At 35.5% G+C, this 17,903-nt stretch overlaps 1 protein-coding gene across 1 annotated transcript; it reads left to right on the forward strand.

Moving 5' to 3' along the window:
• Nucleotides 1–12,213: 12,213 nt before the first annotated feature.
• Nucleotides 12,214–14,357, forward strand: LOC126756558 (inner nuclear membrane protein Man1). Its single transcript, XM_050469715.1, has one exon. The coding sequence runs from the start codon at nt 12,402–12,404 to the stop codon at nt 14,238–14,240; it is 1,839 nt and encodes a 612-aa protein (XP_050325672.1). The 5' UTR covers nt 12,214–12,401; the 3' UTR covers nt 14,241–14,357.
• The last annotated feature ends 3,546 nt before the right edge of the window (nt 14,358–17,903 follow it).

The raw sequence follows: 17,903 nt of genomic DNA on the forward strand, positions 1-17,903 counted from the left end.
GGATGCATTTTTTCATTTGTTAAGTCGATTTTCAGGTGAAATTAGATTCATTGCTTTAACCCTTCTGCACAAATTGAGATTGTACCCCTCATAAACAATTTGTGGGTCAATATGACCCAATAGCAAAAACACGTCAGTATGGTAAAATTATAATGACAAACTCATTTTTTTTATTATTCAAACATAAAATTAACAAATTTAAAATTGTTTTCAATAGGAGTCAGTAAAAAATACGTCAATTCTGACAATTTATTCACATAACTGCCTTTACACTATGTTGTATGCATATAAATTTCAAGCATTTATCGCAACGAACTGAATGCATGTTGGAGTTTTTAGTATGTGGACAATAAAAACACCTTTGTCTCTTATCCAAGAAGCATAAAGGAGAATCTTGAGGCTGCACGACCGTGGATAAACTGGGAGTGTCTGCAGCGACTGCTTCCTGGATGTTTCCACAACTCTTTTTGCAGAAGGACCATAGGGCATTCACTTTCGGCGTGCAATTTGCGGGGTTACCAAAGATGTGGCCAAGTCTACTAAAAATAATCGCCTCTTAAAGATTTTAGTTCTGTTCCATTCGGGATTAAGTTCGGTCCATATAACATATTGGAAAAGAGTATTATGCAACTGGCCATCGTTTCGTTTGGCGTTTACATGTGTACGTTGCTACTAATTGGTCCAGCGCATCAACACCTGCTTTAGTCGCATTATAGTGATGTATTATTTCTGGTTTATTTTTCTGATCATCCCTAGTCTCTGCCGAATGATGAAGAGTACTAATTACAACAACGAATTTGTATTTCACATTTGTTTCAGTTCTAGTGAAATGAATAAATCGAAAGCACCTTTTATGCTAGCAACCAAGGAACGTGCGTGTTGTGAAGGGCCTGGTTTATTTGAAAGAATGCATTCTTGTCGCGTTCTGCTGCATTGAATTTGTTGAGGATCTTTATACCAAACAATCGTACCATCTTTTGCAGGAAAACATTCATTATTTCCTTGTGTTTCTCTGCTAAGACTTTCAATGCTATCGAAAGAATCTGTAGATATATCAGACTCATTTATTTCAGATTCATCACATTGAAAATCTCGATCTTCATCAGACGCTTCATCAAGTGACTCGTCATCATCATTGACAATTTCTTCAATTCTTTCACGTGATAGAATCTATACAAATATGAATACATACCTACATATAATAAAAGAATCGCAATGTTATAAAAAATTTAAATTATTACCTGGTTTCTTCGCTGCATTTTAATTGCGCAGATTTTTACATTCGCATATCACTGAGCAAAAAAATTGTCTACCCGAGCGTCTTCACAGTTGAAATAAAACACACAACTGACAACATTTTTATAAGCTTGGACGTATGTTTGCTGTATGTAGTAGAATATAGTTATCCTAGAGCAAAACAAAATTCACCAACTACATGCATATGTACATACATAGCATCAAAAAAATTCAGAAAATAAAGTTCAATACCGTTATCACTAGGCACCGCAAAATTCGCAAATGAGCACTAGCGCGCTTTTTCTGTTTAGTCACATTTGAGCATAAATTTTCTTGGTGGTCAAAATGACCCACAAATTGTACACGCGTACGAAAAGTTTTTAAAAAATTATGTTAAAAAGCTGGCTCGTCCTGGAAAAAAAATGTGTACGTACAACTCATCATAAGACTCAGACTGAGGATATCAAAATGGTTTTATAAGCAATTAGCCATCCTAAGGCATGGTAATACGCGTTTGTTTCTTAAATTTGGGTCATTTTGACCCAATTTGTGCAAAAGGGTTAAAAAAAATTTGTTTTTTTGCATTTTTTTCCCTTTGTAGTGTCTAAATCAGCTCTGATAATGTAACTGATTTCCAGTGCTGACAAGTAGATTGCGCAAAATCAGAGTCGCACAGAGAGATTTAGCGCGGATCAGTTTGAAATCATTTCAATGAAGTGATTTGGAACTGTCATTTTTGTATGGCGAAATCTTGATAAATTTTTAAGATTAGTGGGATAATCCATTCAACAGCCGAAATCGTGTGATTAAGTGTCGGTCTGAACATGGTATTAGATGGACGATATTGTTCAAAATGGGATAAACGTGACCCTGTAAATTAATAAATGTTCACCTCAAAAGAATGTTACATTCAAAAAATCAACCATACCAAAAATGGGATCCAGAATATGCTTATTCACAGACAAATTTATATTTGTGCAAAACAATTTGTTTTTAGTTTTTTTAATTTGGAAACTGGCTTATATATGATACAAAAAAAATTAAACAAAAATTACGTTGCAACCATATAAGATTGCTTATATTGAAGTAAATGTATCGCCACATACCTGTAAATGTTTAATATGTGAATAATTCGTTCCAGAGCTAATATGTGGCCAGTAATTCAGTGCATATCACCAAAAAAAGTTTGAATAATGGGCAATTTGCACCACTTACATATATTTACTTTCATTGATAAGCCCAAACCAAAATAGTTTATAACTAAATAAAAACATGTTTTTTTTGTGTGCCAAACCATAAATGTTTTATTTCGCTAAATTTTATTTATTTTTTTACATTTGTTTATACCTATATTGGTACCTATATTGCATTTTCCTTACCACCACGAAGTATGTAACCAGACACCTTACCCTGAAGGCCTATTTGCACAACTATATACAACTAGCATACTCAGCCCGCTTCGCCTGTTTTTATTTAACCCTTTCAGTGGATTTGTCGAATATATTCGACATTGCATGAGCGCGCTTTTTCATGTCAAAAAAGTAACTGTAAACGTGCTCATAAATTCTTGCTGTTAAATCAGTTAGTCAGGCAGAGAGCATTTTAATGAACATAAGCTACATTCAGTTTTCTAAATTTTAGTTACTTAGTTAATTCGATCTTTTTGCTGGGTTATCAAGAAGATTGTTCGATCGGCTTTATTTCAACATAAATTTAGGTATTTAGAATTTATCAGAAGTGTTCGACAAAATTATATGTTATTCAATAGTGTTTAAATAATCGTTCTTATCAAAAAAAAAAACAAAGAAAAAGTAATTAGCGTATACCTATAATTCCCAATATATTGTTGTCGAATATAATTGACATTGACCCGCAAAGGAAGTTTTTTTTTCCGATTAGAAAAAAAAAGTATATAAAAGTTTGGTGTTTTATAATATATTTTCAGAAAATATGGCATATAAAACTTTAAATGATGATGAGATATTTTAAATTCTTGCAAATTGTTCTGATATTGAAGATGGAAATGAGTGCCAGTGTGAAGATATGGTGGAATATGATGTCGAAAAGGTGGATGGAAATACTTTTGAAGTGATAGAACGGGAAATTATTCCAGATTGCGGTGAAGCCTTAGATGAAGTGTTAGATTTGGAATTGCCGCTTATCACTGAGGCCGAAATATCTGGAATGGGTATATCAGTTGATAATGAGCAGCCAAGGTCAAGCATACAAACTCCATTGACCTTCACAGCAAAGAAAGCTATTTCTTGGAGAAAAAATCGAATAGAACATTCTTCGATAGCAATTCAGTTTGAACGTACACAAGATGCTGCAGATATTGAAATTGGTACACCATATTCATATTTTAAAAAATACCTTACTGATGATTTCTTCATTGGAACTGCGTGTCATACCAATTTATATGCTCAAAAGAAAGGTCAATTAAATTTCACGGAGTGCTCAGTCAATGAAATTCGAATTGTTTTTGCACATCATATAATGATGGGGGTTTTAAAATTTTCGAGAGTTGAAATGTTTTACGATCCTTCGCTTGAAATATCATTTTTCAGAGAGAATATGACCAGAAAACGTTTTTTTTCTATTAGAAATAATTTACATTTGGTTGATGTTATGGACAAAAAAGGGCAGAATAGAGATCGACTTTTTAAAGTTCAACCAATATTAAACACAGTGAGAAATCGTCTTTGGAGCCGTATGATTTCTTATTTATCAAGGATCGACAACTCCATTAGATAAAAAAATAGTGAAGGATGTTGGTTTCGGTTCTGCTGTTGTTCTTCATCTATGTCAACGGATTCCAAGTATGGCCATTGGTCACAATCTATTTTTCGACAACTACTTTCCTTCTTACCAGCTTTTCGAAATATTGAAGCAACGCAAAATTAATGCCGCCGGAACCATTCGTGTTAATAGATTCGCTAATCCCAATCTTCCTAGTGAGAAAGAAATGAAATCAAGAGGGCGAGGGTTTTCTGCTGAATGCATTGACGCAAATGGTGTTGTACTTATCACTCGTTGGTATGACAATAACCTGGGGTCGAATTTTGTTGGAATTGGAGTTAAAGATAAGGCTAAACGGTGGGAAAAAGATTCTAATGAATTTATATGCATTGACAGACCACAAGTTGTACGTATGTATAACGAGAGCATGGGCGGAGTGGATTTACTGGATCAAATGATTCAATATTACCGCATTGACATTCGTTCTGTCAAGTGGACACTTCGCGCGATAATGCACTTGTAGAATAGAATACACAAGGGGATATAGCACGTAAACGAGGAAGACCGTCGAAGACAAAGTCAAGGGGCAGCAGCCAAATAGCTTTACATTCTGAAAGTAACACAGAAAGCGACAATGATTCTATGTCGCCTAATCCGCCTAAGCATAAAAGAAATGTCCAAACACAACCACCGCCAGAAGTTCGTTTGGATCAAATACCGCATTTACCGGAATTTTTAAATGTTAAAAGCGCAGGACGTTGCAAAGCCAACAATTGTGGTAAAAGTTCCTTTGTAATATGTAAAAAATGTAACGTTTATCTCTGTGTAAAACGAGAAGAAAATTGTTTTTGGAATACCACAAAAACCAATAAGTACAATTATAAAATCAATTAATTTTCAATAAATATGCCATATAATTTGAAAGAGAATTGCATTTTTCATATAACAAATTTTGGTATCTTCCAGTGTCAATGTCGAATATAATCGACATGCCCTAACTGTAAATTGCGATATCACAGGTAAAAATAAATATTTTTTTCGAACTTAGGAGCATTATATTACCTTAAAAATAAAATTTTAGATTTTTTTTCCACCACAAATTATTTTTTCCACTGAAAGGGTTAAGCATACATGAACTAATAATTAACAAAATCACAAAAACGGTTTTTTTCAGTTTTAAATATTCCGAAATTTACTCTTAAGGGGGTACTCTCACGTGAACGCATACATTTTACCACTTTTTAGGAAATTTTTTTTATGCGACAACAAAATTCAATCATTTTAATTTTTTAATACATTTTTATTTGTATTTTGAAATGTAAAAAAAAAATTTTCGTTTTTACATTTTTAATATATTTTTTTTAAATCAAAGTAGTCCACAACAAAAAAAGTTGTTTGGTCATGGTGATAGCGGCTGTTCATGTTGTCTGAAATAAAAAAATCGAATGGATTATTAATCAGTAGTTCTGCGGCTATCGTCCCTACCAAATATAATCAATTTTATTAAAAACAAAAATGTCGAACTTCAAAAAAAAGTAACGAAAATCTTGTTTTTTCGTTAAAAAAAAATGAAAATATTTTCGAAAATAAACAATTCTGGTGGGGAAGATAACTATAAATGAGTAGAAGAACATATGTAAATTTTAAAGCAATCGGTTGAAAACTGTATATAGGACCATGACAGTTTCAGAAAATGATGATTCGAGAAAAATGCAGACTTGTCATGGCGCCTGGTAGACAGTCGCTCACGACACGTAGGCGACTATGAGCTGTAACTTATCAAATACTATGAATTTCGGTCCGAATTTTTCACAGCATGTTTTCAATAGGTTTTACTGTCACAATATATAAAAAAAACTCGATTTTTCTTTTGTTTTAACTTACATCGTAATGTACATACATAAGAATTTTCATATGCCCCTCCATATGCCATTTCTAAAAAATCAAACATTCGTGTAAGCGACAAAAGAGGCACAGACGCACCATCATTAACCAATAAGATTCGAGCAAGTTGTGCATATTTTCCTGGTATTTAATATTATCTACAACGAAATCAAATTTATTTATTCGATTTAGCCTATTTTATATATTTAAAGCCATGAAAATGCAGCCCAAACAAAAAATCGTAGTACTTGAAAAGAGCATAAGTCAATTTTGAATAATAAAGCATTGCAAAATGAACAAAGGTCTCAACATAGCCGACGTTGTCCTGAGATGTCTATGCATAAAACTTTGCCGATACTTCCATGGACAGGGGCATTTCAACGGATGAGTTTATCCAATTATAATATTCCTTTATTTCTTTTGAGAAATACTATGTGTTTAAGTAAATCTAAAGACGTAACCGGCCAGTGGTTTTCATCCAAAGGAAAACATTTTACTAGTTCTTTTTAGCAATGCTGTTTGCTAGAAATATTAAGGTTATTTAATAAAGAAAACGGATCTTTTAGACGTTTATAGTTATTTAAAATTTTAAGAAGATTTATTATTAACATACACTTAATGGAAAAAAATTATAATATTTATATATAAAAAATCACGTGTCACGTTGTTTGTCCGCGATGGACGCCTAAACTACTGAACCGATTTTAATATTGATTGCACACCGTGTGCAATTTGATCCAACTTGAGAGACAGGATAGCTTACATCTCAATTTATAATCGCAATATTATATTATTGCAAATTATTTGTCTATTATTTGACAGTCACAATAATCTGTGGAGAGTCCTCCTTCAGATAGATGATCCACCCAAGTATAAGACAAACAATTTTCTGAATTGGCACAAATTTCGGGGTTGTCTTTACCAAGTTTGTGGCAGATGTACCCTGCCAAATTTTCAAGCCCGTCGTTGTTGAAAATCTTCAAGTCACAATTTTTTTGTCAGCGGAATTTAGATCAACTGACACACGTTGAAAAATATTACCTGCAAAAATATAATAAACATACATACATGCGTATAAATAAAAGGAATAAAGTGCTAGTTAAGATTATTATTACAATTAGGATAAGAAACAGTAGTTAGTATGCAAAAACTTAGTTTGTATGTAAGTACATATTTGCATTTGTTAACATCTATACATTTTTATGTAAGAATGTTTTCTGTAGTTTTAGGTTTATAATCCTAATGTACGTTTAATATTTTGATAATTACCGGTTAGAGATAAGTAATTCCCTTCCAAATCTGGGGTGTTGTCGACTTCAACATTTCCTTCATCTGTAATCGGTCCTTCGTTGTGACCAAGTATATAGGAACGTAGCCTATACTTGAACTCCTTCCTGTCAGGGTGATCGTGAAGACCGCATTTCAACCTCATTACGCCGAACAAATTTTCTAATACGTCTTGGTTTAAACGAGACTCCGTCCTTTTCTGCCGTTCATTAGCCTCTTCAGGAGTTAATCTGGTTAACGTGAGAAAAGCGCTAGGTAGCAACTTCGTTAGACTCCGCGAACTTAAACCTGCAAGAGTGTTTGGTTATAAAAGTAAAATTATTGCAATCAAAATGCTATAATTACCCATTTCAAACTGCAAATTTCTTTCGAAGGCTTCTGGTGCGAAGTGCACAAAAATGAATCCACTGTTTTAGTACTGTTTTATCCTATGGGAAATGGAAGAATCTCCATTTCGTAGCACTATTTTTAACATTGTTATTATTGCATCCGAACACTGCGCAACTCATTTTAAAAAATATAAAATTTCACAATTAATACTACACGCGAAAATACAATTCGAATTCACATTCAAAGGCGCGGGCGAATAATAAGTCAACTGTGACGTCAGCAAGAACAGCTGATTGAAAACAAACAAGCGCATTGCGTAAACTCTTTCTCTATCATTCTTGTATGCTGTGGCTCCCGACAAAGTGAGAGCGGTGGCGACAGTATAGCAATAATTCTAGAAATTTTGCTGCTACGGTGTGGTAAATGAGAACCCTGCTTAGGACCACATCACCAATGATCGTTTGGTTGCAAATCTTGAGGGGAGATTCCTCTGCTAGCCAGGTCGGCAGGATTATCTTCGGAGCTGACATGCTTTCAATTTCAATTTGAGTATGCTCGCAATTTTTTGATATTCGATTCGCAACGAATGTCGACCAAGAAAACGGTGGCTTGCGTAGCCATTCGAGAACGATGGTGGAGTCAGTCCATAAATATATTCCATTTTAGCTAACAAAAGAGCACCAGATAGTTCAATTGTGTGTATTGAGATGGTATTAACAGGAGCGACCTTTGTTTTTGCTAAAAGAAAGCACGTTTTAATCTCGTTATTGTACACCTGCACGCGCAAATAGATCGCTGCTCCGTACGGCTTTCCTGAGGCATCGAATATCTCCGAGTCGCTCAAATGTCTACTTTATAGGTTTATTTAACACCAAAATATTTAATTTTATGCAAATATTGTTTTGTTTAGAATTAAGTGTTCTAAGTATTTAAGTAATCGACTTAAACGGGAGCGTATGTAGATAGCGCGGCAGATCGCTGATCAAATAAAACATTCAGATCATAAATAATAAATTATATGAAAAAAGTTCAGTAACACGCAAATGTATGTATATGAATTACTTCTTCTTATTTACTGGCATAACGCAAAACCTAAAAAGAGGTAACAAAGTGAAAAAAAGAAAAAAGCTTTGGTGAAAAAAAATTTGGAAAAATAAAGTGCGGTAGTGGCAAAAAGCAAAAAAAAGTACGGTTAGTGACAAAAATTGTGGAAAAAATTTACCTCAGAGTGTGAATCAAGGGGGCTGTCACAGGCATCACACGCTGCTACATCGCAGCTCGTCACGCGAACCCATCCATCGCGGCCGCAGCTTGGACCACCACCTCGTCGATCCACGCACCTCTGAACACCTTCTAGGCTAAACAGTCGCCTACGGGGCCGGGATGAATTTCAGAATTTTCTTGCTGTTTGGTGTAAAGGGAACGCTGATTTTGAATCTTCAGCAAGTAGCATCAGTGTACGGATTGCTAGATACAGGGCACCGAAACCGAAAGAGACTATATTTAATTGAAACTCATTGACCCGCCCGTCCAAAGAATCTCTAAAGACGATTCTTTGATAGGATGTATGCTTGGAGTTGACCAAAATGTGACGATACATTTTTTCAATATCAGCATTGAACACAAATCTAAAACGTCGTCGTTTGGTGATCATAAGAGTGAGATCAGCTTGCAGTGCTGGACCAGTGTACAAAATGTCGTTTAAACTTTCACCATTGGATGTGGGACATGAAGCATTGAAAACGACTCTAAGTTTAGAGGTTTTACTTTCAGGTTTGTAAACGGCGTGGTGAGGGAGATAGTAACTTTTGTACGGATTTTCTGCCATTTTGTGTGGAATTCCTTGCATATGACCTAAGTCTATGTACTCCCTCAAGACTTTTCGGTATTCTTCCTTAAAGAGAGGTTGTTTATTGAGAGATGTCTCACTTTTCAAGTATTGTTTCAATGCAATATGACGAGATGCTCCAAAATTAGTTTCTGCTGGAAAAACTTTGAATGGGAGTGAAATAATGTAACGTCTTTCTCTGTTTCTAATGGTTGTTTCTGAATATAACCTGTCACAATATTGTTCTTCTACGGTGACAAATGTTTTTTTAGGTATTTCTTCTTGGGAACTTGGGCAGTTGAAATATGTAACGTAAGTCATTTTATTCTTCGTTCAAACACTGTACGTTGTGCAATGAGGGAACCGAAGATTTTCGATTTTACCCCATTTAATATGATTTTCGGGTAAAGATCCCCTCCAATCAACACATCAACATTTTGACTCGCATAGAAATTATTATCCGCTAAGGGCATATTGGGTAACCTTTTGACAATTAAGAGTTAAGTGATCTGGTTGGAAGCAGTCCAGTCAATTTTGGCAGTACCAACGCTTCCCCTTCTAGTTTTAAACTATTGTAGACCTTTCTGCTTGTCAGATTTAAGCGTTTTTGCAGACTGTTGGTTACGAAAGTTCCTTCAGATCCCGAATCGATCAAGGCTCTGACAGTGAAGGTGCACTCGTTGTGACATGTGGTCACCATGGCTATACCTAAGAGCATGCTTCGACTGGTAGGCACATTTGATACAATGACCTTAATAGAGGCCACATAAGATTTAGTGGAAATCTTAAAAGTGTCTGTGCTGTCGTATATCTGAGCTATTTCCTCACTCTGATCCCGGTGAATCATAGAGTGATGTCTCTGTTTACGTTTAGAACAATAAACATACTTTTACAATTTTTGACTTCATGTGAGTCCGATAAGGAGTTTAGGCAGACGTGGAGTTTTTGACAGCATTTAACAGTGCGTTAGGCTGCATCTCATTGAATCTTTGACAAATTTTTAAAATGAGCGATTGAGATGGCAGTTTACATTTAAGATTGTTTGGTATACGACCTTCACCATCAGCCGATTTAATCTTGGTTTGAGTACCCAACTCCCCTTTGAGGTTTGATACTCTCTCTAGCGTTTCAACCCGTTTGGTTAGAAACTTGTCTAACTCAACTAATTTTGAGATATCTGAATCCGAGTCCAGAGATTGTACCCAAAGCGATAGTGTATAGGCAGGCAATCGGATGGAACACAAATACGTAAATATGGCATCTCAGCTATCTATATTGATGCCATGTATTTGTAAAGCTTAAATGCAGCTATTTATCTCCCGCTGTAAATTTCTGAGTTCGGCCTCAGATTCTGTTGAAACGTGCGGAAGCTTGAACAAAAAATTTAATTGTGTGTTGACAAGCACTCACTTGTTTTCATATCTATATCTTGTCAGAGACGCTTTCGAAACAATAGCTTTCAGGTGGAATAACTTTTCCACTGGCGATAGCCTCGAGTTATTCCCATAAATGGCGGCAAATAGATCCCTAATTTCTATATCACATGGCGGTAGGTTGATCGAATACTTCACGGGTTCTGCCGTTTGTTGTAACCGTTCAGGTTGCATCACTGTAGAAATTGAAGTTGGGCTTTGGTTGAACGACGTGAGGTTGTGCATGTGTTCGCCCATCAAGGCCGCGCATCACACATAAGCCTGGTAACAGCTTGAATATTTGAGTTTAATGTAGTCAATTGAGTTTGTATCAGAATGATCCACCTTTGGCAAACACAACTTGTATTCTGACTTTACCACTGCCCACAGAGATTTCAGTTCAGCTTGTTGTACTTCGAGAGAGAAGGCACTTTGGTTGTTTGCTGTTGGAGCAAACGACTCCTCAAATTTCAGTAGAGCGTCTGCAGCTCTGGTAAAAGCCCTGATGGGTTCCATTGTATTTGACAATTGAACCGGAACTGCAAAAATGTTGCACAAAATCGGATCTAAACTTTAAAATTAAAGTTTTAAAAATATGTGCAAATATGTTGCAAAAAGTTTAAAAGTTACAGAACCAGTCACGGACAAACTACAAATTGATTGATGATGACTACATTTAATAAAGCAAGTAAATAATTTCCGTTCAAATTTATTTGGAATGTGCTTGCTGGGTAATCGTCCCAATGCACAAAACAAAAATTGATTTGTGCTTATTTACTTTATTTAAATTAAAATACAAATAAAAATGTCCAAGCATTTGTTTGATCTATATCATCTACTTTACTTTCACCTTGGTTTATGGATCAATTTTCAAATTATTGCAAATCCACCACCCTTCTGTTTGTTTTTGTCCTTCTGGGATAGCTGCTGCGCTGTTTTCCCTTTGCTGCTTTGTTTTAGTGTAATATATAAAGTGCAATGTTCAGTGCAATTGCGAGGTATATTTATTGTTGTACTTAAACGCAGTATAATACAACCAGCAGTGTGTGTTGATTTTGTTGGTAGAGTGCTTAAAGTAAGTTTTGGTCTCTACTCCACACAGCACAATTGGTTTTGTACATAACTTATGCACAAATTAACCAATTTATTGCCTTATAGCTTGCAGAGCAAAAGTCCAAAATATGTTTGGCTGTAACCTTACTTATTGCTAATCGAAGGACCAGTGATAATTCGGGTGGTCAATAATATTATATGTATGTTAAAATAATTCGGACAAGATGTTATTTGTAAATATGTATGTATGCATTTAATACATGTTAATACATTGTAAAATGATATTTATGTTTAAATAATATCCTGTTATGCTGCTATTTTCTAGCAATGGATTCAACGTGTTGAGGCACCAAAAGTCTATTTATATGAGCCAAATCTTATGAAATAAAAAGTTGATATTCGGAACGCAGGAGTATTTTGCATTTCGATTGTAAATTGTATCGGTTTCTATATATTTTGGTATCAGGATTATACCAATTAGAATAAACAGCGTCTATTTTACATATGTAGTTCTAAAATAATAATAATACTAGAAATTTGAGAAAAAGCTGGAAAATGACAATGAAATGTAAACATATTGTAAAAGAAGAAAACTAGTTATAATTACGAAATTCACATAACATACTTTAAAAATGATAACAGATGGTGAGCAATTATCGGATGCTGAACTCCAGGAGAAACTAAGTGCTTTGGGATTTCCTAAAGTAGCAGTAACAGAGACTACACGTGGTATTTTAACGAATAAATTACTTAAATCTAAACAAAATGAAATGAAGAATACACTGCACAATATAAAGTTTAACGGTCTGTCACCAACGAAACGTAGGAGCATATATAACCAAGAATCATCAAATTCATTTTCAGCAAATCGTAAAATGAGTATAAGAAATCGTCCTATGACCGGTTCGGCATACTCCTTGTACCAAAACGATTCGTCATCAAATAATTGTAACCATATGCATACGAATGTAGGCAATAACATTGAACATAATTTTCCAAGGGGTACAAATTACTCAATTCACACTACGCCAGAACAGATTGTAACTACGCTTTCGGAACATCAAAGTCATGAAGGAGTAGTAAGCAGATTGCTAAGTTTTCGTGACAAAACTTTTAGAAAACCGAAAGTATGTGAAAGTCATCAACACGTATGCTTATCATTGTCGAAAGGATCAAATAAGTGCTTAAATAAATCAAAACGTACATTTTACGATTTTATATCCTATGTTGGAACGCAATCCCGCCTGAACCAAAGCTTTAGGCCATATTTATTGGTTAGTTTTTTCGCAATGTTTTTTATTGTGTTGGCGTTAATTTATATATTGAAAAGTCCAAACAATTTGGATTTTGATAACCTTCGAACTAAGGTAATAATATGTGAGGAGACAAAATATAAAGCGAACTGCATCCCAGCTGTTTACATTGATGGTACAATTAAATTACTTAAAAATATTCTGGAGAATCTACAAAATCGGTCGAAAAAATTCCATTGTAACAATAAAAAGGTTGCTGTCGTCGAAACAGATATTATTAATTCTATGGATAAAATAGAATACTCTAATGGAATGCAGGGGTGGAAACAGAAATTATCCTATGCAAAAGTTCTTATAGAGGAAAACCCTCAATGGAAAGTTGTAATAAATGAGGGACAAAATACAAGTTTTTCTTTAACCAATGAAAATCTCTCGTCATTTTGTAGATTTTATTCCAAAGTTAAGAGTTTCTTTGTAATTATTGGTATTGGTTCCATAATAGTGACAATTTCGGTTTCTTTATATATGCTCTATCGTAACATAAAGGCGTGGAGATTAAATCGCTCTACTGTTATTGAACAGTTTACCACAGATATTGTAAATGAACTAATTTATAGAGCATCATTAAGTGAAGTCCCGGAAGAACGGGAAGTTATTATAAATCATCTCCGTGATAAGTTAATACCTTTAAATAAGCGTAACGCTTATTTGAATTATTGGAAAGAAGCATTGAAAATTCTCGAAATAAACGATAGCAGGATACAATTCGGACAAAAACTTTGTGATGGCACAGAATACCGCACTATGACATGGTTAAGCAATGCAAACTCTAATGCAACAAATGGTTTACTTAAGAAATGGCAAAGTCCGGCTTTTGGTTATGCAAATAAAATAACTAAACCTCCCACATCATGCTTGAAAATTCGTCATATGTTTGATTCGACAGAATCAGATATCTATAATTTAAAACAAATAATAGAATCTGCTATAATAGAGAAAGTTGGAAACCGATGTTGTATTCAAGAAATTCAAATTGATAAAAAAAGTTGCTGTGTTTATGTCCGTTGTTGCAGTGAATTTGATGCAGGAGTGGTTCATAACGAAATAAATGGCTGGTGGTTCGACAAGCGTTTAATTTCGATTAAATTCTTACGGCTTCAAAGATACCTAACACGTTTTCCAGAAAGTAAAAATTCCGTGTCTGCGCTATCACAATAAAGCGTGTTTGAAATTTTTGACATTATATGTATGTGTGTATTTTCCTCAATTTATATATTTTAATAAAACAACTATACTATAGTGTAGTTATATATGTTTCTACAAACAAAACAATAATATATTAGTATTCTAGGCATTGGGACTTGAGAAGATCAAAAAAAACCAACTGTTGAAAAATATTCTATGCTATTAAAAGTCCTATGTGAACTTTTGTTGCTGGAATTGCACTATTTTAAGGATACACATACAGTGGCTCGCAGTAAAAACGATGCAGCTGTTTGGTAACAACAACAAGTTTCTGGGGATGTTCGAGCAAGCAAATAACTGCAGCAATATTTCGACAGTGTTGCTTTTCTGCAAATACTTAGCTGATACTTATATTACAACATTTTTGCGTCGAATATGATGCCTTGCGATACTGCCGCAGTGATTGAGACTCGAACATCCCCTCTGTGTTAAAATACTTAAGCGATCGTCTCAGTGTGACCCTCGGAAAAATTACTGATTTTCGCGATTTTTCTTTTAATGTTGGAATTAACTAATCAGTCCGATTTTTTTTATAAATAAATATATTAATGACGAATACAAAATGATTTTTTTATGTTTAAGGGGAAAAGTCTTGCGGTATTTTTATTGATTTTTTTTTTTTTTATTGAAATTGAAATTAATTTTTGATGACTCATGCCCAGCTCTTGACCGATGCTACGGCTGCTACTATGCCGGTCTCTTTCGGCCAATTCAGCGATTTTATCCCAATTTTCGACGACAGGCCTTCCGGAGCGTGGCGCATCTTCGACCACCTCTACACCAGAATGAAAACGTTGAAACCATCGTTGTGCAGTGGAAATGGAAACTGTATCGGGTCCATAAACTGCACAAATTTTATAGTACTGTAAAATATGCCGTACTTTCTCTTTATTTTGCTCCATGTTTGCGACGCTATAACTCACGAACGACTTAAAAGAAACGACAATCAATCAAATACGTGTTAGCGCGTGAAATGAGCTCTGCTTTCTCCAGACTGGACAAGGAAGCAAAGCAAATGGGTCTGGCATAGAACGAGGGCAAGACGAAATATCTCCTATCAAACAAACACTCGTCGCACTCGCGAATTGGCTCTCACGTCACTGTTGTCAGTCATAACTTTGAAGTCTTAGATAATTTCGTCTATCTTGGAACCAGCATAAACACCACCAACAATGTCAGCCTGGAAATCCAACGCAGGATAATTCTTACCAACAGGTGCTACTTTGGACTTGACAATTGAGAAGCAAAGTCCTCTCTCGACGAACAAAAACCAAACTCTATAAGTCACTCATAATTCCCGTCCTGGAAAGATCTGCGGAAGATTTACGGTCCTTTGCGCGTTGGCCACGGCGAATATCGCATTCGATGGAACGATGAGCTGTATGAGATATTGGCATAGTTCAGCGAATTAAAAGACAGCAGCTACGCTGGCTAGGTCATGTTGTCCGAATGGACGAAAACACTCCAGCTATGGAAGTATTCGACGCAGTACCTGCGGGGGAAGCAGAGGAAGACCTCCACTCCGTTGGAGGGAACAGGTAGAGAAGGACCTGGCTACGCTTGGAATATCCAATTGGCGCCACGTAGCGAAAAGAAGAAACGACTGGCGCGCTGTTGTTAACTCGGCTATAAACGCGTAAGCGGAGGAGGGAGTAGCTTGCTCTTTCTGTGGTAGCAATAACGAGAACGCAGAACACATATTTTTCCACTGTCGGAAATATACAAATGAGCGACTATCTTTGGAAAAGGAAGTATCCAACCGAATAACACCAGAGAATACAGTGACCTATATGTTGCACTCGAGGAATGTGTGGAATTTAATGGTGAAGATTACAGCCATGGTACTCCATGACCTGAGAATAGGAGAACAGCAAAGAAGGATCTAGAGCAGGGAATATCGCTCTAATGACGTGAGCCCACACGCTTAGCTTGCCCTGTGTCAAAATGCTCAACGGCGGTTCCACAGGTCCTCAGTAAAGCTACAGGAGACGGAGTTAGGGTTTAGTACGTAGGCGTACCGTTTCGCAAGTCCAGAACAGTAGGTAATACTGACTGGGCGTAGTCCCGAATGAGGTGCACCCATAGCGGGCAGTACGAATCGTGCATATTGCTACAGCAAAATAGCATTATCAATGTAAAATTCCCCTTCCGGCACAAAAAAAAAACACACACACACACATGTGTGCACACCGATCGTAAAAAATCAAACATTTTCACGAACATGGATCGGTATGCGCACAAGCCTCTACACGAGTAAACCGCACTCGCACACATACTGATCGAACGCACATGTGTGTCGTGTAAGGCCATTTCTACTGACATACAGATGGCGCACGCATACGTTAGCTTCAAATCTCCACGAAGACGAAATTTTTGTGTTGCGAAATATTGATGAATCTAATAGATTAGTGGGATAATGTGCTCAGCAGCCTAAATTTTAGCATTAAAAGTCGGTCGAATAAATTAGTACAGAATGTCGTTAAATTCAGGTAGCGGGCTTTACACTTCCCGAGGTTTGCCCTACCTGTAGTGTTATCCTTTCTGTCTGTGGTGTTTTATATGGTGTAGGGCCACAATAATACTAAAAGCAATGTCAATAGCTTACATCTCCATCCGGCGAAATTCTACAATGTTTGGAAGGTTATCCTCTTTTTTAACAAAATTGTTATTGTTGTCTTTCAAAAAAGCCAAAGTGGAATGAATGCGTAGTGAACTGTGACTAAATCGGGACAAACTAATGCTGTTACGATATGTTTCGTATAAAATGGTATAAGGCCGCGATTTTGACACTCTTCTAGTACCCTTTGTGAAAAATGGAGTTTTTATACCTTGTCCTTCATTTTTTTAGTAATCTATTGTTTTTTTTTTTATAAGTTTTTAAATTATTTCTTTGATTCACCCTTTGAATTTAGTAACACTGGGTTTAGCTTTTTTCGCCAAATCGCGCACAGACATTGATATGATATTGAAGTCTGTTAATAATTTTTTAAAATTTTCTAAGAATGTAAACTATTTTAAATGAATTATATATATTCTTAATTTAACTTTAATAAAATGATTTTTGTTATTAAATAAAAAGTTTTCAATATTTATGAAATAGACACTAATCATACTGTTTTTTCATATTCATATATAATTTCAGTATGCTCTGGGCATCAGTTACAAGATCACCTCTGTGGGTTCTACAAGTAAACTATTTTAAATGTTATATATATATTATTAATAAAATGCAATATTTATGAAATAGACACTAATCATACTGTTTTTTTCATATATAATTTCAGTATGCTTGATCAGGATCCTCTCTATTAGTTTCGCATCTTTTCGAAGAATTTTTGAGCACTACCAATATCGGCCAGCTTGCTTAGCTTTTCGTACTCACGCAGTTCGTCCTCTCTTTGATTTTTTCTGCAATCCACTGCGTCAAGACACTTCTCATCGTACCAGCTGTTCTTTTGCGATTTCCGAAAACCAATGTTTTCGTTTGCAGCTTAAAATGCCTTCCCGCAGTGACTGCATCTTCTGGACGTGGAACTTTCTTTATGTTTGTTTATGTGCGTTTTTTGCTGCTCAGAGACGGATGGGTATCTGCAACAAGATAGTGCTCTGAGTCAATGCCAGAAATGACACCTGCGG

This window comes from Bactrocera neohumeralis, chromosome 4 (genome assembly GCF_024586455.1).
Source record: "Bactrocera neohumeralis isolate Rockhampton chromosome 4, APGP_CSIRO_Bneo_wtdbg2-racon-allhic-juicebox.fasta_v2, whole genome shotgun sequence".
Lineage (NCBI taxonomy): Eukaryota > Metazoa > Arthropoda > Insecta > Diptera > Tephritidae > Bactrocera > Bactrocera neohumeralis.

Bases quoted from the DNA above. Each gene is read 5' to 3' on its own strand.
- LOC126756558 (XM_050469715.1), top strand. From the start codon at position 12,402: ATGATAACAGATGGTGAGCAATTATCGGATGCTGAACTCCAGGAGAAA.